Source organism: Lepus europaeus, chromosome 16 (assembly GCF_033115175.1).
Source record: "Lepus europaeus isolate LE1 chromosome 16, mLepTim1.pri, whole genome shotgun sequence".
Taxonomy (NCBI): domain Eukaryota; kingdom Metazoa; phylum Chordata; class Mammalia; order Lagomorpha; family Leporidae; genus Lepus; species Lepus europaeus.
The window spans coordinates 55,597,534-55,620,503 of NC_084842.1; the positions used below are offsets into that span (position 1 = coordinate 55,597,534).

Consider the following 22,970-nt stretch of genomic DNA (forward strand, 5'->3'; position numbering starts at 1 on the left):
ATATGCTGTGTGTGTGTGTGTATGCTGTCTCTTTTGTTCTACATCACACCTTCCAGGCCTTATGTTGTATTCCAGCCCCATTTTCAATGAAGTTTCATGTGAGCTTCAAATCACCTGGAACTGACAGAAATTCCCTGGGAGCTTGTGCCCAGTGTCATTTGCTTTCTGCCCTAGGCTTTCTCAAACTCCTTGGTGTGGGCATTGGTGGAAGCCCGCTCAGCCTAGAGGTATATGTAGCACAGAAAAGCAGCGGATTTAGATCTCTTGGGGTGACTTTCAAGAAAATTGAAGAAAAAGTCCATAAATGCTGTCCCCTGGTATTTCTGGTGGCACATGTTTTATAGGCATTCTGTATAATTCCAGAAGGCCCCAGTGGGATCCAGGATCAGACCTCAGCTGTCTGTAACAGTCGTCAGTGCACCTTTGTATTGGATTTTCCTCTTCTCTCCACCACATTCCTCTATCACGCCCTCCTACCCCAGGGAACCTCCCGGATCCAATACACGAGTCCTTATTTCACACTCTGCTTTTGAGAAGAACTCAGGCTAACACTCCAGAGTGTGAAGTTTGGATTTATATGTAAATGCTACAGAGAAATCTTGGTTTGTTTTCAGCAGAGAAATAATATCAGATTTTCAATTGTATGAGAAATAGGTCAGTCAAAGGCAAGGCTGTAGGTTGGAGAAGGAAATCAGAAGTTTTCCCTTATCTACTGCAACAGAATCATAGTTACTAACCAAACCAAAGGGGTAAATGGATTTCTTAATGAGAAGATACCAATGATGATCCTAAAACTTGGCTATTCAGATGGCACTTTCTGATTGCATTTTAGGAAGAGGCACCAGCTCTGGCCCTAGGATAAAAGATAAGGTAGAGTTTGTTCCAGTTTTGTTTTATTTGCTGGGTTTTTAATATCATTTGTTTTGTCTCCTCTTCCTGTTTTGACATTCTCTTCAGAAATTTGTTGGTAGTCTCCATTCCAGAGGAATTATAATAAAATACTATCCTGTGAAAGTAAACTACTCTTAGGGGAATATTCCCTAATTTGTAGCACTTACTCATTTCAGTAGAGTGCCATTGCCACATGGCCAATTTCCAACTGCCAAGGGTTTAATAAAGGAATATGTAACGGTGTCTCTCCAGCACACCACTGCCTCCTCCCAAGTAAATGTCCCTGGGTACTCAGAACTGCTGGTAATCAATATTCTCCTCTCCTTTCTATCAAAATGCACCTGCCTTTCACCACTTCTCAAAGCAATGTGCTAATGAGGGATCCTGGTGTCCTGAATGGTGATCCCTTCTCCACTTGCCATCCCTCCTCCCCTGTCTCCATATAATGTAATTTTATGTTCACAGTGGGTCTTAGTTTGGCGGGTTCTGTTCCCCACCTCTTCCCTTCACCAAGCTGATGCACCACCCCCAGCTGTTGTGTTAGCTGCTAAACATCCTCCAGTGGCCCTTACCCCCACACAGGTACTGGCTTCCTCCAGTAAATGAGAGTCACTTCATCCTGGAGATTAGCGTGGAGGAGGGGCAGTGAGTAACTGACAACCACCAGCACCTCACATTGGTCCTCTAAGACTAATATCAACATCATAATAAAACTGGATCTGCCACTTGAGAGAGCTTTAGAGTAGCATTTTAAGGTAAAGCTGATACCTCTGCATGGAGATGATAACCTGTGGGAAGGGAGCATCATTCTTCAGGATGCTGCTTATACCTAAGCCCCCAACATGGAGCTATGTTGCCAATAGCTAGAATTCATATGTACAGGAACGAATGGGAAAATGTATGAATGGCCCATCCATCATCACTTGCAGTCTTCCACTTGGGCAATTGGGTTTTACATCCCTGCAATCTTAATCATTATTAGTCTAAGTCCTTGATACCAGAAAAGAGCTCTTCCCAGGAACTCAATAAGAGTCCCCATAAACTTACTTACTGCCATTGTTGACACCTGGTCATTTTGGACTCATCATGATAATAATCTAGTTACTGGAGTTACCATACTGGCAGGGGCAATTGATTCTGGTTGTCTGAAAGAGGTAGAACTGCCCCTCCAAAATAGTGCAGAGAGAAATATATTTGGAGCTCAGGTGTTTCCCTAGGTCCTCAGAGGAGTGTAACTGTAAATGGACACATATAGTAACCATGTCTGATAAGGACATGGTGAGCAGAGCTCAAATTCTGCAGAATCTGAGGAGATTGTTTTCCCAATCATATGTATAAACCATGTAGATGAGCAGAAGTGCTAGTTAAAAGGAGGGAGGTCTAAAATGGGTAATAAAAAAAGGAAGAAAATAAGCAAGTTACCATGTTAAAGGCAGCTTCAGTGTGGGGACTGTACTTTATTCTGATAACTCTTTTACCAACTGACAAGGCTGAGCTGGATGGAATGGACTTAATGAGAGGAAGCCAGTAAATCTGAACAGCATGAGCAGGGAACTTCAGTGGATGCTTGCAGATGCCCTTCACTACACCAGTGGACCCTGTCCCCAGCTACAGTGGACATCGGCTGCTAAAATCTCAAGGCCAGTGGCCAATGACAGCCTGGCATAGCCCCTTGCCTCAGGGGAGACCAAATTTGGGTGCAGTTTGTATTCCTGCACATCCTAAGTGCGGGACTGACAGTGGCTTCTGCAATATCACCACCTCATTTAGCAGTCCTCGCTGTCCTGACCCACTGCCTTCATCCCTTTTTTTTTCCTGAGTGCTCCCTTAATAAATCACTTTTCACAAGAATCCAGTCTGTTTTTTATTCTAAGGAACTCAATTTAAGGTAAAAGAGTTCTCTGTAATGGAGAAGTAGGGAAAACAGTATGAAGAATTTTAGGTGGCAGATCAAAACAAAGGCCAAAATATTGGGGAAAAACATCTTTTCAATGTCTTTTAACTTTGGCATGTTGTCAGCATATTCCATATAAAATGAATTAATATCCACCTTGAAAATTTACTGTGAGTATTAAAGAAACAAAACCACAAAGGATGTACGAATTTCCATCACAAGTAGATATTCCATAAAGGATTGCTTTTTTACTAACCCTAAGCAATTGGGAATTTTAAGCAATTGGGAAGTAAAAACAAGTTTGCTTATGCCTAGCGGGACCAGGAAAGCCAGGCGGCATTGCTCAAGGGCTTGCTGAGAGGGAGTGTGCCCTGCTCTGCACGTGGAGCGCTATTCCATCATCCTACTCCTCAAATGTGAAATGAGTGAGTTCCAGCCGGCTGACTGCAGAGCCCCTATGGTGACTGGCTCCTGAGGCAAAGGAAGAGTAAGGATGAGCTATGGGAATGATCGCTGTGACTCTACAGTCATTTCATTTTGTATTTTATTTTCTTTTTGATTTATTATAGGCAAGCAGGGGGAGGATAAAGCCATGTGTGCTGTTTTGAGGAAGTTCCTTTCTGTTTTATATTACTCAGCTTGGGCAGAATGTGTTGTGTGCCTTTTTAAAACTGCACCATTAACCCCCTACAATACCTAGAAGAGATGGCTAATATAGTATAAGATAAATAGAACCAAAGCTATCAATAGAATAGATAACCATTAACTAACACCTTTACTGCTGTTTGTTCATTTAAAAAATTGTTGAATTTGTAGTGTTAGAATAATTAAGGCCATCAGAATAAAAGCTCTGTGCCTGGGGAAAAATGGTGGAAACCAGATATCAAAATAAATACTGAAAAAATTTTAAGAAGAAATTAAAAGATAGCCAAAAGAGAGAGAGAGAGAGAGAGAGAGAGAGGCAAAGAAATACACACAGGTTGTAAAACAAGATCACTATTAAAATTATTTTGTAACTCAAATAACATTATCCACTTTGAACCAAATTAAGTCATTACTAAGTCATTGATTAATAATGTGGCAGGCACTGGAACTTGCCTATCCAACAACTATTTCCAACTGCACCCTTCCATGCTATCTTCTACCAAAGAGGTAATACCACATACACACGTTTCTGGTTTCTTATTTTAATAAGCAGTGGCCATATAAAGTATAGGAGAATGCTTCTGGGAAGATTCTGGAACTATCACTACTTTTTGATCGAAGAGACATATCCATAGGCATGTTTTCTGGAACCATTCCTCCTTTCCTGTGTTTGACTATGGTTTGTCATAAAGCTATAGCAGCCATTTTGAATTCAAGAGGGGACATCACCAACAATCTAATCACCGGACATCACCCGGTTGGGGCACTGGTTCTGTCCTGGTTGCCCCTCTTCCAGTCTCTGCTGTGACCTGGGAAGGCAGTGGAGGATGGCCTGAGCGCTTGGGCCCCTACCCCTCTATGGGAGACCAGGAGAAAGCACCTGGCTCCTGGTTTCGGATTGGCACAGTGCCGGCCATAGCAGCCATTTGGAGGGTAAACCAATGGAAGGAAGACCTTTCTCTCTGTCTCTCTCTCTCACTGTCTAACTCTACCTGTCCAAAAAAAAAAAAAAAAGAATCAGATTGTCAGCTGGCATTTGGCTTATCTGGACTACACTATGTGGGGCTTGGTTTAAAACTCTTTGGTTCATAATCTATTCTTTGGGTCTCTCGTGCTTCTAGAACTCAGGGGCCTTATGAAGCATATCCTTCTCATAGTGATAAAAGGAGTATATGAGGGTTGGCTCAGCCATGCATGCAAATTTCAAGCCATAGCTTGTGAAATGCCTGTTACCATTCCATTGACCAGAGGAAGGCGTGATGCTGAGACTATAGACAATGGATGTAGACATACACTCTTCCCTCAGGTGGCCATGGCAGAGCATGCCAAAGCATTATAGTACTACTGGGCAATAGGAAAAAAAAATGGAGTCTATAATATAATCTGCCACAGAGGCTTAGTCTTCCAATAGACAAAATAAGCTTAATATCAAGTATTATAGGAAGAACAACAGCTATCCCAAAATGTTCATGTCATTCTCCCCATATGAATGTGTTACTTTACACAGTAGAAAGGAATTCACAGCCATGATTGCTTTCCTATCTCAAGATAGGAAGACTATTTGGGTCCAATATAATGATAAAAAATGTAATGAAAAAAGAAAAAATAACTAGAGAGAGAATTAAAGAAGAAATAATGGAAGCAGAGGTGAGAGTGATACAGGGCCATGAGCCAAGGAATGTGGACAGTCTAGAAACTAGAAATTGCAAGGAGTAAATTCCCCCCTAAAGATTCCAGAGGGAAATCAGCCATACCAGAAAATTGATTTTAGCCCATTACACTCATCTCAGGCTTCTGATTTCCAGAACCATAAAAAATTTGTTTTGCTTTAAGCCACTAAGTTGGTGGTAATTTTTCTCAACAGCAACAGAAAATGAATATACCGGGTGAGTAGTAATCATTGTCTACACCCTCCTAAAGAGATTGTGGGCTTTATTTTTCACGGGAACAGCCTGAATAATCTGAATGCCAAAGACTGTGTTCTTTATTCAGGGTAAATTAATGAGACCTGTACCACAAGAAAGGGAGGTGTTTACTTGGGACAGTTTGGAAAGAATTCAGCAGGACCTTATACTGTAGGAAGGCAGAACTCTGCCAGATGATACACAACCATTACTCTGATGGCACTCGCTCCATGCTGCACCTGAGGAAACCCAGGAAGCCCCTTCTTCCAATCTCAGCACCCACCAAGTTCCCCTAAGGTAATAGCCTATCCAGCTCTTTTCTCATCCAGACTAAGATGACACTCATGGTCTGCACCAGTTTGGTACTCTTTAATCCCTATTCTTATTTCCATTCCATTAATTACATACAAGTTATAGAAAAAAAGCAACCTAATTATTTTCATGTCCTAACTTGTTTTTTTGTGAATCAATAAAACAACAAATACTCTTAATATTTACTTTATTAAGTGTCAGGGAGTATTGTAAAATGAAAATATAATCTATTTCTTCCCTCTTGATGAAATGTTCTAAAGCATAATTTGTCAGCAATTAGGTGATATAATGAATTATTTAAAAATCAGAGATTTAAATTATAGTTAAGTATTTGAACACATAAATAAAATTCTCTTAATTGAAAATTTCTGGATGACATTTTATTTGGTTTATAATTTTATATATCCTTTACAGACAATACTGATTGAGGAATTGATGTATTTATATAATGTGTCAGTTTATAGACTATTAAATGCTTACATTACAGGATTTCAGAAAAAATATTAGAAACTCTACCAGCATAAGCAAGTCTCCAAACAAAGACAGGTCTTATTCTGTTGTTATATTGCTTTTTTAAGGTTTAGAAACAGATGTCCACTATTCAAGCTCACAGAATCTTTCTTTTCCTTAACCAAGTATTCCACCATAGTGTTCCATTGAATATCTCATTTCAGCTATTGTATTTTTGATCTCCAGAATTCTTATTTGAATTTTTTTTAATTCTATTTCTTTGTCAAACTTCTCATGCTGTCCAAGAATTGACTTCCAAATTTCATTTAATTTTCTATCCATATGTTCTTGTAATTCCTTAACTTTCTTTAAGAGAATTATTCTAAATTCTTTGTCAGTCATATCATAGATCTTCTTTTCTTCTGAGTCCATCATTATTTTTCTATTATTTTCCTTTGCTGATGCTGTATTTCTCTGATTATTCATAATCCTTGTGTCCTTAAGTTGATGCCTGCCCATTTGATGACATGGTGACCTCTTCCGATATTTGCAGGTGTTCTTTGGTGGTGACAGACCTCTACTATTTAGTCTAGTCTGAGACTCTGGACAGGCTGGCTGCTTACAACCCCACATTTGAAATTATCCAATCAGAGGAGAAAAATAAAAAAGAAGGAAAAAGATTGTAGAAAACTTATGGGATTTATGGGATAGCATCAAAACAGAAATTTACAAGTCATTATTAGCACTAAGAGGAAGTACAAAAATAAAAAAAGGTAGAAATTTTATTTAAAGAAATAATAACAGAAAACTTTCCAGGAGAAAGACACAATTATATAGCTAGAGGAAAGCCAAAAGACACTAATCACATTTTAAACATATAAAACTGTCTTAAATTATTTTATAATAAAATTGTCAAATATCAAAAAACTAAGAAAGGATGCTGAAAGTGGAATGTGAAAATAAGCAGAGAACATATGAATGAGTTTCAATACAGCCAGCAACAGACGTCTCAGCAGTAACCTTTACAAGTCAAGAGGGAACAAGATGGTACTTTCAAAGTGCTGAAGAAAAAATAAAACTCCCATCAAGAATACCATACCCACACCAGCAAAGCTGTCCTTCCGCAATGAAAGGAATAGAAAACTTTCTCCAACAAACAAAGCTGAGAAATACATTACCACCAGACCTGTGTTACGGGAATCAATAAAGGCAGGTTTTCAAAACAGAAAAAGATGCTAATGAGTAACATAAAAACCTGAAAGCATAAACTTCACTGGTAAACATAAGCACACAAACTGAATTTTCTAATATTGTAATGGCGTTGTGTAAAACACATTATTTGCAGTATGGAGGTCAAAATCAAAACTATTAAAAATAAGATAATGTGTTAAGGGATATGTAATTTTAAAAGTTATGAAATTGTTACATCAAAAATTCAAAATGTGGGAGAAACAGTGGAGTACAGTGTAAAGTGTGTGTGTGAGATCAAAGGTAGGCTATTATCAGCATAAAATATCCTGTTATGACTGTGTTTTCTGTCTCAGTAACATCAAAGCAAAAGCTATTGCAGATACATTAATAATAAAACACAAGTCATTAAGATATACCAGAAGAGAAAAATCATTTAACCACAAGACAACAAGAAAACAATGAACAAAATGGCAGTAGCAAGTCCTTACTTATAGGTAATTATCATGAATACAACTAGATTAATTTCTATAGTCAAAAGGCCTGGAGCAGCTGAATGGGTAGAAAAAAGTAAGACAGAACTATTTACTGTGTGCCATAGATTCACTTCACAGATAAGGATATACACATACTGAAAGATAAGGCATGAAAAAAGATATTCTATATAAATGCAAAGCAAAAGAGAGAAGGAATAAGCAACTTAGATAAAACAATTTTAAGTCAAAAACTCTAGAAAGAGATCAAAGGGTCATTGTATAAGGATAAAAAGGATCAATTTGGCAAAAGGATGTAGCAATTGTAAATATATATGGATGTAACATCAGAGCACCTAAGTATATAAAGCAACTATTAATAATCTGAAGGGAGTAATAGAATACAATACATAATAGTAGAGAATTTCAAGACCCCACTTTCAGCAATGGACATATCACCTAGATAGAAAAGCAACAGGGAAACATCAAATTTATAAACATTCCGTCCAACAGACACAGAATACACATTTTTCCCAATTACATTCACATGGAACATTCCTCAGATGAAGAAATATCTACATTCCCATGTTCATTACAGCAGTACTCACATTAATCAAAACATGGAATCAACATGAGTGTCCATCAAGGAATGTATGTATAAAGAATATGCGGTATATAGATACAATGAATAATACAACCACAAAAATGTATGAAATCCTATCATTTGTGACAACATGGATACATATGGGAAACGATTATATTAGGTGAAATAAGCAAGGCAAAGAAAGACAAACACCAGGTAATCTGATTCACATGCAGAGTATAGAAAACTTAATCTCATAGAAAGAAAGGATAGAATGGTGATTACAGAGGTTTAAGTTTGGGAAGGTGGAGAGAATGGGAAAACATTAGTTAAAGGATATTTAATTAGAGTTAGATAGGAGGAATTATTTCAACATGCAAAATAGGAAAATATGAAGAGATAGGAGGTTGATAAGTGATTGTCTGGGGCCACGGGCCCTGTAGGTAGAAGGTAGGTGGTGAAAGGGGAAACAGGGAATGACTACAAATGATTATGGAGTTTCTTTTTTGGATGATCAAATGTTCTTACATTAATTTTGGAGATTTTTTCACAGCTCTGCAAAATGTTAAGTATCATTGGATTGTGAACTTTCAATGAGTGAATTGTATGTAAATAAAAACTGCTTTTTAAATAAATAAGTAAGGTTTAGAAATATCAGGTAACTTCTCCCAAATTATGTGGTAAGCATGACTGAGAGTTTAGTGAACAGTTTCATGTCATTTTGTGGAATCCTTGGATTTTCTCAGCATGTTCTTCTGATGTCAAGATTTCAGATAGATTAATCTCAGGTAATTAAAACTAGAGTTACACAAATTAAAATGGCATGATTATACAAGAGTTATGATGCATAAAGAAGAATGACAGCTGGTCCATCTTATTTATATTACTCGCATATTCATTGAATTAAGCATAGGAAGTTTTAATAGGATTCCTAGTCAGTCCTGACAAGGACCCTGAATCCTTTGTCCTGAGAAATCTCCATCAAAGATCAGATAAGACCTTGGCAGAGAAACTGCAGAGAAGAGGAAAATGAGGAATTACAGATACTAGTTGCTTTGTGGATAGGAGCTCAATCTTTGAAGACAAACGAATGGATAGTTTCACAACTTACCAATTGGCTACCACTGGGTAAGTTACTCAATATCTGGAAACTTGTACCAGTTTTCTTTTGATGCTTAGTAAACACCACAAACTGAATAGAATACAACATTAAGCATTTATTGCACACACATGAATCTAAGGGTCAGTTGGCATTCAACGAATCTGGGCTGAGCTAGGCGGGGCTTGATTTAAACTCATAGCTTCATCTATATATGTTCTTTGTGTCTCTCGTTCTTCTAGGACCCATGGGCCTGATGCAGCATCCTTCTCATGGTGATAGAGGAGTGTATGAGGGCAAGTGCAGTTATGCACACACATTTCAGCCTCTGTATTGCCATATCTATTGTCACTTCATTGGCCACAGGGGAAGCCATGAGATAAGACTTAATTCAGGACTCTATAAGTACACACTTCCTTAAGGTGGCCATGGCAAAAGCATGTCAATGTATTGTACTACCACAAGGGAGCACAAAAAGTCATACAGGTAATAATTTATCTATCATACAACCCTAGTCTTATGGACAAAATCAACTTAATATCAAGTATGGTAGGCAGAATAATAGTTATTTCAAAATGTTCAGATCCTAACACCCCAACTTGTGAATGTGTCACTTTATATAGTGTAAGGGACTTTGCAGACATGGGTGCATTCCTTTCTCAAGATAGGAAGATTATGCTTGCTTATTTGGGTAAATTCAATGTAACGACAAAGATCTTTAAAGAGGAAATAGGGAGAGAGTTAGAGAAGGAGTAATAATGGAAGCAGAGGTGAGAGTGATGCAGGGTCATGAGCCAAGGTATGTGGACAACCCCAGAAGTTAAAAATTGCAAGGAGTAAGCTCTCCCCCTAAAAGCCCCCAGAGGGAAACCAGTGCTGCTAAAAACCTTGGTTTTAACCCTATTATATTCATTTCAGGCTTCTGACCTGTATAACTATCAAGAAATCTCCATATATAGTGTTGATATATAGTGTTGCTTTAAACCACTAAAGTTAGTGGCAATTTGTGTTCGCAGCAACAGAAAATGAATATACCAAGTAAGTAGTAATCATTGTTCACTCCTTCCTAAATACAGGGTCGACTTTATTTTTCACAAGAACAGCATGGATAATCTGAATGTCAAAGACTGTGATCTTTACTCAGTGGACAAATAATGAATCCTGGGCAACTAGAAAGGGGAGTGTCTACTTGGGACAGGTTGGAAGAAATTTAGCAAGATCGTAGGACAGGGGAAGGCAGCACTTTGGCCAGATGCTCCACAAGCATTATTCTGACAGCTGTCAAAGTAAGACACCCATGAGATAGTCATGAGAGTATATAAACATGTTTTCCCACCAAAGGTAAAATCTAAGAACAGTTGCTCTGAGTTGTGATGGTCCCATTCTGAGGCACTCATGAGCAGGAGGGCTGACTAGCACTCTCCATGCTGCCCCTGGCTGCCTCTGATGTAATCTTTGAAGCCTCTCCCCAACGACCTCTAGATGCACCAACTTCTCATGAGGTAATAATCCATCCACCTTTTTTTCCTTAATTAATGTGGCATTCATATAGTCATATTGTCTCTATCTCTATTCTCTTTCCACTGAACTTAATCCCTAAGAGGTTTAACTTCTTTAAAAAACTCTCTTGCAAGCCAAAACCTTGTCTTTTACTGCAGTACTCTCTCTGTGAACAGGTCAAGTTTGTATCGAATTCTCATACAGAAAAGATCCTCAATTCATGCCATTAATTACATTAAAGATACAAAAAATAGCAACTTAATTTTTATGTCCAAACTTTGCTGTTTATGACAACAAAAATAAGGCATACTTCTATTATTTACTTTATTAACAGTTTGGGAGAGTTACAAAGAACAAAATGTACATCTCCTTTTTCCATATTGACCAAGTGTTCTAAGGCATAGTTTGCTAGCAAAATGGTGAATCAAATCAAACAAAAAAAAATGTTAAAGCCGAGTTGAGTATATTTGAACACATGAATGAAAACTTCTTAATTGAAAAATTTTGAGTGATACTTTTGGTTTATAATTTTGTATTTCCTTTATAGGCAACAGTGATTGAGAAATTGATATACTTATATAGCGTGTCAGTTTATAGACTATCGAATGTTTATATTACTGGATTTCAGAGAAAATAACAAAAACTATACAAGCATAAGCAAGCCACTACAGGAACTTTGGTCTGGTGCTGCTGTTATGTTGCTTTTTTAAAGTTTGGAAACAAAAGTCCAATCTTCAAGTTCACAAATTCTTTCTTCTGCTGTACCAAGTCTTCCATTAAAGCATTCTATTGATCTTTTAATTTCGGTTATTGCACTCTTGAGATCTAGGATTCTTATTTGAACTTTTTTAATTTCTATTTGTTCGTCGAATTTCTCATGTTGTCCATAAATTGTTTTCCAGATTTCATTTAACTTTTTATCTGTGTTTTCTTGTAATTCCTTGAACTTCTTTAAGAGAATTAATCTAAATTCCTTTTCATTCATTTCATATATTTTCTTTTCTTCTGAGTCCATAACTGTAGCTTTATTAGTTTCTTTTGATGATGTCATATTTCTCTGATTTTTCAGAATCCTTTGGTCCTTATGTTGATACCTGTACATTTGACGAGATGGGGACTTCTTCTGATACTTGCAGGTGTTCTTTGGTGTTGATAGACCTTTACTATTTAGTCTAGCCTGTGATTCTGGATAGGCCGGCTGTTTACAACCCCGAACATTATCCAATCAGAGGAAATAAAGGAAAAAAGAAAGAAAAGAATGAAGAAACCTCATCAGATTTAAGGGACAGCATCAAAACAGCTACTATATAAATCATTGTTAGCACTTAAGAGTGAGTAGAGAAAGAAAAAGATGGAGAAAGCTTATTTAAAGCAATAATGGCAGAAAAATTCTGAAACATGGAGAAAGACACAAATGTTCTGTATAGAAAAGTCAAAGGCCATAAATCATACTTGAAATACAAAAAAAATCTACCCTATGTCACATTACAACAAAATTGTTAATGATCTAATACTAAGGGAGAATCCTGAAAGCAGAAAGAAAATAAGCAAATAACATATAAGGGAATTTCAATACATTTAGAAACAGACTTCTAAGCAGGAACTTATAGACCATAAGGGAGTGTGAAGATATATTCAATGTGCTGAAGAAGATATAAAACTCTCATCAAAATTACTGTACAACAGAAAAGCTATCCTTCAGCAATGAAGGAAAGATAAAACTTTCTCAGATAAACAAAGCTGATGAAATTATTTACCACCAAAGCTGTCTCACAGTAAATATTTAAAATAGGTCTTCAAAAAAGAATAGACTATTACTAAGTAATATGAAAATATGGAAGTATAAAGTTCAGTGGATTAAAATGGTGATTTGTTCCCATTGAGGTGGCATGTACCAATGCCATCTCACTAGTCCAAGTGATCATCTTCAGTTCACAATTGATCACACTGATAGGTCTAAGAGTCAAAGGGATCACACAAACAAGACTAGTGTTTGCTAATACTAACTTATAGAACCAAAAAGGGAGAGAACGATCCAACATTGGAAGTGGGAGACAGAGCAGACTCATAGAATGGCAGATGTCCTAAATAACACTCTGGCCTCAGAATCAGCCCTTAAGGCATTAGAATCTGGCTCAAGAGCCCATGAGAGTATTTTAGGCATGGAAAGCCAAGACACTCTGGAAAAAAAAAAAAGACCTAAATGAAAAAATGAAAGATCTCTGCGAGTGAGATCCCAGTGGAAAGAATGGGGCCATCAAAGAAGGAGGTACCTTTCTCTGAAGGGAGGAGAGAACTTCCACTTTGACTATGACCCTGTTGGAATAAGATCAAAGTCAGTGAACTCAAAAGGCTTCCATAGCCTTGGCAACTCATGACTAGTGCCTAGGGAGATTAATGACGCCATAAACAAGAGTGTCAAATTGTTAAATCAACAACAAGAGTCACTGTGTACTTACTTCTCATGTGGGATCTGTCCTTAATGTGTTGTCCAATGTGAAGTAATGCTATAACTAGTACTGAAACAGTATTTTTACACCTTGTGTTTCTGTGTGGTTGCAAACTGATGAAATCTTTACTTAGTATATACTGAATCAATCTTCTGTATATAAAGATAATTGAAAATGAAAAAAAAAAACTTGGTGTTAAATTGGAAATTGCATAGAAAATTAATCCTTAAAAAAATATCATGTAGGATCTCTGTCCTTAATGTGCTGTACATTGTGATTTAATGCTATAACTAGTACCCCAACAGTATTTTTCACTTGGTGTTGCTATGTGAGGGCAAACTGTTGAAATCTTTACTTAATATATACTAAACTGATCTTCTGTATATAAAGAGAATTGAAAATGAATCTTGATGTGAATGGAAGGGGAGAGGGAGTGGGAAAGGGGAGGGTTGCGGGTGGGAGGGAAGTTATGGGGGAGGGAGCCATTGTAATCCATAAGGTGTACTTTGGAAATTTATATTCATTAAATAAAAGTTTTAAAAAAATGGTGATTTGTGAGTCACTTATGTATCTAATATGAAGGTCAAAATCCGAAGCTATTATAAATAACTGCAATAATTCCTTAAGCGATATATCACATTAAAAGTTTAAATTGTCACATCAACAATTTCAAATGTGGAGGAAGCAGTGGAGTGAAAGAATAAAGTACTGTGTATGTGTGTGTGTGTGTTCATAACTACTATCAGCTTAAAATAATTAGTTTTAACCATAAGATGCTTTTTGAAAGTCTCATAGTAATATCAAGAAAAAACCTATTATGGATCAACCTATTCTAAATCAAAAAGCAAAACATGAAATAAACTGTGATAGAAAATCACTTTCAGTAAGATAGGAAGAAAGAAAATATCAAAACAACTAGAATACAGTGAAAAACATGGTATTAGTTAGTCCTTGCCTATAAATAATTATCTTGACTGTAAATGGATTAAAGTATCCAATCAAAAAACAAGGAGTGGCTGAATGGGTGGAAAAAAGCAAGACAGACCATTTTCTGTGTGTGATAGACTCACTTGACAAGTAAAGATACATAGATTTAAAATTCAGGAATGGAAAAGGTAGTCCAGGCAAATAGAAACCAAAAGGGAGCAGGAACAATCATACTTAGATAAATAACTTTAAGTAAAACATTAAAAAGAAGCTATATATATATATATATATATATATATATATATAATGAAAGGGTTAATACAGTAAAAAGAATGCAGCAATTGTAAATATATAGAGACCGAATACCAGAGTACCTATGTATACAAATCAAGTATTAAGAAATCTGCAAGGAGAGATAAACTAAAATAGAATACTAACAGGGATTTCAATACCTCCCACTGAACATTCTTCAGACAAAGAAAGGTCTATACTCCCATGTTTATTAGGCACTATTCACAGTAGCCATGAACGTGGAATCAGCATAATCACCCCATCATGGATGTATGCATAAAGAATATGTGTTATCTATATAGATAATGGAATACTATTCAGGCATTAAAAAGTAGGAAATCCTGTCATTTATGACAACATGGATAATTATGGAGAATATTATATTAAGTTAAGTGAACCAAGCACAGAAAGACAAATACCATGTGATCTGACTCACATGCAAAATATGAAAAACTTGATTTCACAGAAGGAGAGAGTAGAATGCTGGTTTCCAGAGACTTAAGTTGTTTGAAAAGATCAAAAGATAAATGCGTGCAATTAGGATTTTTTTTAGTGTGCAAACTAGGAAAATATGTGGATACAGAAGGTTAATAAGTGATTGCCTAGGGCCAAGAGGCTTGTGGGGAGAAGATAGGTGACAAGACAGGAGAGAAACAGGAAATGGTTATAAATGGTTATGGCATTTCTTTTTTGGATGATAAAATGCTCTTTTGCACAATTCTGCAAACATATTAACTATCATTGGTTTGTACATTGTCAATGAGTGAATTGTATGTTATGAATTGCATCTCAATAAAACTGTTCATTTTTACATTAACTACTTGAAGTTTGGAAACATAAGGTACTAATTACCTAATTATACATTAGCTATGGGCTGTCTATAACAGTTTATCAGGCAATTTCATAAAATCTTGAATTTCCATGAATTTTCTCAGCATGTTGTTCTGAAGACAAAGTTCAGACAGATTAAGCTCAGGCAATCAAAACCAAGTTTACACAAATTAAAACGTTGTGATAATACATGTATAGAGGACAGTGAAAGGCAGCCCATCTTACTTGTATTACTTATATATTTGTTGAATTAGAGAGAAAAAAGTTTTAATAAGATTCATTGAACTTGGATAAGTCAGTTCATGATTGAGTTACTATAATTCACTTCTGGGGACTTGAAGGATGCAGAGAAATGTAATTAATTACACAGATTATTTTCAGTTTTTGGTTCTTGAGACAGAACTAATTAGAAAGAAAGCAAGTGAGAACTGAAGAAAATGATACAATAACAATGATCTAATAAGAGAAAGACAAAAGAGAGAAAAGCACTGGAGAAGTGAAGAATGAGTAGTAAAGCCTATTGGACAATAGAGAGAGAGAGAGAGATCTGGAAATAGGAAGTAAAGTCAAGTTTGTATCTCAATTATTCGAGGAATTGCTTTACATGATCATTCCCACACATAACTGAAATCTCTATGAGTGCAGGAGGTGGGTTTTATTCCTCATACTGTCTAATATAGTATCCACTCCATAGTACATATGCTATAAATGGCTGATGAATGATTGAAGTAGTATTGAAGATGAACCACAAGAGAAAGAATGAAATGGAATGAACTCAGAACACTTCACCATGCAAACTCTAGTCCTATGCAATATGGGAAATCTTCAGATCCAAAAGAGAAAGAAATGGAATAAACTAAATACTACCTAAGGAATTTCACTTAATTCATTAATTTTGATAAAGAACATATTTTAAGGACCTACTCAGTATTGGTGTCTAATGCTGTGACCAAGAGTAGCTAAGGAATGGTGTGTAGAAGAAGGTCATAGGACTCTAAAATTCTTTCATTATACATAAATAATATAGCTGTAGACCCAACACAACTTTGTGACTTTTCTTTCCTGACTTTTGGAGGACAAGCATCTAATTTTTAAGAGTAGTTTTTTGCATCATTTACAATTGTATCAAAAATCCTAGAACTACTTGCCTGCTTCCTAGTAAGTAAAAAGGAAATGTGTCTATCAATAGATGCTTCTTTTGCTATAAAACTACATAAAAACTTCTTTGGATAAATTATATTTAAAAATTCTATAATTTAATGTTTCTTACACAAAGAAGGAGCTCAAATTATAATTTATTAATAATGACATTGCAACAATGCACAAAAATAATGTGAACAGTGCCTGCCTGACATTCAGTAAGTACTCAATCAGTGTTAACTATTTCTGTTCTCATTGTATTTCCAGAGTGGTCCAAATAGACCATCAGGACCAAAGAGTCACTGAGAACATTGTCTTGTTTTCTTGGAATATTATTCTGTTACCAGTACTAGATTCAATGAACTAGAGATGGATAAGAAATACTGTCAGAAACTTCTGATGATAACATCTATACTGAGTTAGTGAGCAATACTGAGCAGAAGTCTTACTTGTGGTAACCAAACTTTCCTCTTTCAGTATTAGCCCTTTGAATCTCTTGAAAGTTAATCAGGGTCTGGTGCTGTGCACAGTGGGTTAATGCCCTGGCCTGAAGTGCCAGCAGCCTATAAGGGTGCCAGTTTGAGACCTGGCTGCTCCACTTCAAATCCAGCTCTCTGCTATGTCCTGGAAAGATGGCCCAAGTCCTTGGGCCCCTGCACCCGCATGGGAGACCCAGAAGAGGTTCCTGGCTCCTGGCTTCAGATCAGCACAGCTCCGGCTGTTGCAGCCAATTGGGGAGTGGACCACCGGATGGAGGACCTCTCTCTCTCTTCCTCTCCTCTCTCTGTCTCTCTGTGTAGCTCTGACTTTCAAATAAATAAACATTTTTTAAAAAAAAAAGAAAGTTAATCAAATGATGTTATGGAAATAATGGGTTTTGATAAATTTGCAAAGCACTGCTTAAAACTGAATGAAAGCAGGCCGGCGCTGCGGCTCAATTGGCTAATCCTCCGCCTTGCGGCGCCGGCACACTGGGTTCTAGTCCCGGTCGGGGCACCGGATTCTGTCCCGGTTGCCCCTCTTCCAGGCCAGCTCGCTGCTGTGGCCCGGGACTGCAGTGGAGGATGGCCCAAGTCCTTGAGCCCTGAACTCCATGGGAGACCAGGAGAAACACCTGGCTCCTGCCTTCGGATCAGCCGCGGCGGCCATTGGAGGGTGAACCAACAGCAAAGGAAGACCTTTCTCTCTGTCTCTCTCTCTCACTGTCTACTCTGCCTATCAAAAAAGAAAAAGGAAAAAAAAAAGGTTTAAAAAAAAAAAAACTGAATGAAAGCTACTTAACTGCTGAAAAATCTTCTCTAGATGAAGACAAATGTTAAATGGCATTTTATAACTTGCTAATTAAATACTGAAGCTTCAAAAATAAGATTATATCACAGCATGATATAAGTAGTATTATAAATATTCATATTTGTCACTTTAACATTCTATAAGGTAAATCTGGGATTTTTGTCTGGGATTTTTGTCTTTGATGTTATGCCTTTGAAAATTAAAAAGTCAAGTAGCAAAATGGAGAGTTCTTGTATTATTACTAGTCACTTGATTTCTCTGACAGTTATAAAAACAGATATTATAACAATAATTTTCACAAAACTTTGGGTACAATTAAGTAATGTATGTGAAAGTCCTAAGCAAAATGCAACTTTTCTGCAAGCAAATTATTTTTATTTTATTTATGTTGAAATGTTAGTATGTTTACAAATAGCACACTAACCAGAGATATTCATATACATACATACACAGGGATTATATGTTTGAGTTCTGAAAAGCTGCCAAATTATGATATATGCTATATTTATTTTCCTTCTTTGTATCTATTTTTCTCTAATGTCACGTTTTTGACTTTGGAGGAGAGGGAATTAAAATTATAGACGATTATAACATTGTACTCACACAGTTTGAGGATGAATTCAGGAAAATATTTCTATCTGAAACTTAATCCCATAAAAATAAATTAACAAAAATGAATGACCTTTATTATCTGCAACACTGATCCACCCTGAGACTTTAGAAATATATTGCTGCTAAGGTATATCCCAAATCCTACCATGTAAACTGAGTAATGATAGCTACAAGTTAATAAGAAACAAGAAAATAAACATATTATTTTCTAAAAATTTCTAGTAATTAGGAATCAAATTATTTATCTAAATACAAATAATAAATAAAATTCCTGGTCCTGTTCCCAAATAAACTAATTAATAAATGAGGCCATCAATTTAGGAAACATGTCAGATAATCTCTACTCATCATTAACTCGGAAAAATCCTTTTGATCTAACTTGATCAAAAGAAGAAATCACCGGCGCCGCGGTTCACTAGGCTAATCCTCCGCCTTGCGGCGCTGGCACACCGGGTTCTAGTCCCGGTCGGGGCACCAATCCTGTCCCGGTTGCCCCTCTTCCAGGCCAATTCTCTGCTGTGGCCCAGGACTGCAGTGGAGGATGGCCCAAGTCCTTGGGCCCTGCACCCCATGGGAGACCAGGAGAAGCACCTGGCTCCTGCCATCGGATCCGCGCGGTGCGCCGGCCGCAGCGCACCTACCGCGGCGGCCACTGGAGGGTGAACCACCGGCAAAGGAAGACCTTTCTCTCTGTCTCTCTCTCACTGTCCACTCTGCCTGTCAAAAATAAAAAATAAAAAAATAAAAAAAAAACAAATCATCTGTCAGTGCACATCTTTCTCATTTTCCTCATTACTGCTTGAGGACATAAGAAATTAAGGAATGTTTTCATTTATCCTATAGAGCTGGATGATTTTCACATATAAATCGAAAATCAATGATTTTCAAACCTTGGTGCTTCTAGGAATAACCGAAAAAGCTTGTAGTAAATACATATGTCTAGGCTATGACTAGATTCTAGGTTTTCATAATTCCAAACTGGCCTCTCTTGAGCAGTGTATTCTTGTTATCTTTGGGAGAGATAGGAAATTCAACCTAAATGTGAAAAGTCATAATCTATACCAGTTGGAGATCCTTGAGTGATTCATCAATGAGTCGCCCCTTTGGTCACTAAATCAGCCAGATGAGCTTTCTTTGTTTGCTTCCTGGTCACATTACCACTCTTAAGGACCTTGATTAATATCACATATACTCAATTATCCAGTATTCTCCAGGATAAACTGTTAAATGATATAGAAATCAGTTCTAATGTTCCTTTCTTTGAAAACTTTCCAAATAAATACTGCTAAGAAGTAAAAATGTTTTAAAGCAAATCATCTCAACGACTATTCTCCTTGCAATGGCAACGCATCTGTGACTGTTTTGTGAGACAGGAATGGCAGAGTAGAAAATTAATAAAGAGGAAGCAAAATAATTTAGGAGCCTTTCAAATTGTTTATATTTCATGTTGTTTATATTTAAAATTTTCTCTCAAGATCCAAAGTGAGTGCTTCAGGATTTTATAACTTAAAACAGGAAGAGAAATCTTACTGTTTCTTCATTAACTGTTCCTTGTTCAGTTAGATTGCCCAAGCATTGGAACCTTAATCAAATATCTGAGATACTGAAAGCTCACTTTTTCCTCCTTGAGAAAAACTGCTAAGTTACAATTATTTCCAGGTAAGTTTGCTGCTTACTTTTCAAGCAATACGGAAAATATTTGAAGATCCAGGGAAAAAGTTATGTCTGGTCATGGGTTTAGGAGAAATTGAATGGCAAATTCTTAGTTTGGCCCTTCTCTGCGACTGCATTGTGGGATACCTGTGGGAACCTACTCAGTTATCCTGAGACATATGCCTAAGACATGTGTCACCCCATGTGATACTTCCCTGAGTAAGGGGCAAGCACCTAAATCAGGTCTCTGTGAGATGTTGCACAGACTGTAGTACACAACCCAGGGGTGCTGTTCACACAACGATGTCAATATGTGACCGGCAGGCCTGCTCCAAGAGCAGGAGCCCCTGTAACTAAAGGTTTCCCCAGGAGAGATCAGAGAGCATTCACTTGATGTTCACGATGATGATGAAACTTAAGATGATAGCCGGAAGTTGAAATTCCCTACCATATGCAAATTACATTACTTAAATTAACAAGAAGGAAGAATGAGATGGGAAATAAATAATTAAATATCAAAAACTTTGAGGGACCTCTGCTAGTAACATCATTTTCCTTTTAAAGCTGAGAATAAATTGAATGAGTTTAAATTACTAGAAAAAGACAGTTTTGCTAGACTTTTTCTACAAAAAGGTGGTGGAATTATGTATAGAAAACGTGTTAGTAAAGACTATAACCTAATCTGGTGTAAAAGGCTGGCTTTGAAATTTTTTTTTAATTTTGTGTCTCTGAGCTTATAGCACTGTCAGGGTAAAGACATAAGAAGGGGAATAGTTTTTCTCTTGTTGATTTCAAAGATTTAAGATATTTGCTCATGCATGATACTTTTTTGGAATATTTAAGTAAACAAGTGCAAATCAGAGTACCAAAATTAGTATATCGGTTTTGCAAACAACTCTCCAAATTACAAAGCAATTCAAATAATGACAAGCAAAGTTAACCACAATAAATGCCAGCATTTTAGAACTTAATTGTTACAATAAATCTTGGGCTACACCTTAGCAGTAATTTCTGCACTGGTAAAACTCCAAGACCACTAAGATTTTCTTAACCTAATAGTCACAGCTCTAGACATCTATGCACGCCTGTTTCCAATTTAAATACTATAGAGTCATCAGTTTCTGACTTTGGGTTTTTATCTCTACTCCTAATCTGTAAATTACTTCATAGGTAAATTCTGTATGTGAACATAATCTTAACTAATTTGCTTTCCTTTAACAAAAACTAAAATTACTTTTCAATCTCATGATGTGATCTTTTTCAACTATTTTCTCCTGAATTAAAAAAAATTAAGTAATTTTATTGAAGTTCTTTCTGTCCATCATTCTCATTTTCTCATATTATGAAAAATATTGAAAAATTTATCAAATGTGCCATTGTAGTTAAATATTGAGAATAATACGAAATGAAATTATATAGGAAACTATTCGTTTGCTACCTTAAAGGTAATGATTATGAATTACATTCCTGAGATAATATCAGATGTAAAAAAAATCATTTTACCACTGATGCCAGGCAGTTTCAAAAACTTCTCTTGACATTAGATCTTCTGTCTAAGGCATCTGAATATGAATAATGCATATATACCTATATTATGTAATTCGGCACACTTTGCAGGATAATTTTTTACTCTAAAATCTGGATCTTGGTCTATATATTCATAGAGTAATAATTTTTCAAGTGCTGCCCTAGAGCAATTATGGGCAAATTAATGGAGAAATGGGCCTCAGATGAAACGTTTTCAGGATTGGGAGGAGATCAAAGTCAGCCTTTATAGTTTGATAACATTCCAAACGATTCCAGCTTCACTGAGCGTAAAGCACTCAACCTTTGCTGTTTGAAATAGCGTACACAAGTGATGAGGAACGTGAAACTGGTGTTTGAGGATAATAAAGAGGGAACAAATTAACTTCCGTTTTGCTCAGATGCTTTGATCACAACAGTCTATCTTCCTTCTGAGCTAGGAAATAGATTCAGAGCTGTCATTATCACATGGGAAGGAAAGTCTACGTACATGGTAGTAATCCAGCTTTGAGAAGTTACACTGATTTGTCAAGAATAATGACCCTGTATTTCGTCAACAGCTGTGGAGACAATATCTTAGATGGTGGAGTGCATTGTGAGGTATACAGGAGACATGATTAAAAGAGGCTTGCTTTAAATTGAGAATTGAGATGTGCTCAGAAATGGAGTTAGGAACAAAGCTTAGGAGGAAGAGGGTTTAATGACTTACCTGTAGTACTTTGGTCAAATTGTTAAACAGGGCTTGCCCAGCACTCACTTTGTATTTGACGCCTCTCACTGTGCCATTTTTACTTAAAATGTTGACTCTTCTTGTACCAAAGCCCTTCTCACTGGCAGCCCTTGCTAACACCAGCAAGTTATCCTGGTCATTCTCATGTTCATCACCTTCAGATTCTATGTGGCCATTTTGATGTCCATCAGAATCGCTTAGTCCATCTATCCCACAGATACTGGCACATTCCGAATCCAGGGAGCCTGAGGGTTGTCCATCTTCATACACTTCCTTCAGAACGCGCCCACTGTGAGATGATGCGATCCGAAATCGGACTCTCCGCGGTCTCTCATTTTCCGGCTTCATCTCCCTTTTTAGCATGGTCTCCTCCACCCATATGAGCAGTTTACAGCATTCTGGATCGGTTGTCACTGCACTGGTCCACTTGCCATATAGCAATATCAGAGCTTACTACTTCTTACTTCTGCTGACAGCAGCACTCCTATGAAACTAATGTTGAAAGGAAAGAAGATTCCCAAGAACTTACAGTGCATCTCTGCAATTAATAATGAATGTGTGTGTGTGTGCTATGGTTACCTTT

At 36.8% G+C, this 22,970-nt stretch overlaps 1 protein-coding gene across 1 annotated transcript in view; it reads right to left on the reverse strand.

Annotated features, from left to right (window-relative positions):
• Window positions 1-22,750, reverse strand: part of GRXCR1 (glutaredoxin and cysteine rich domain containing 1) — a 136,883-nt gene extending 114,133 nt beyond the window's left edge. Inside the window, exon 1 of the mRNA XM_062213254.1 lies at window positions 22,367-22,750. Coding sequence (XP_062069238.1) covers window positions 22,367-22,750 — 384 coding nt within the window. The remainder of the gene's footprint in view (window positions 1-22,366) is intronic.
• Between the last annotated feature and the right edge of the window lie 220 nt (window positions 22,751-22,970).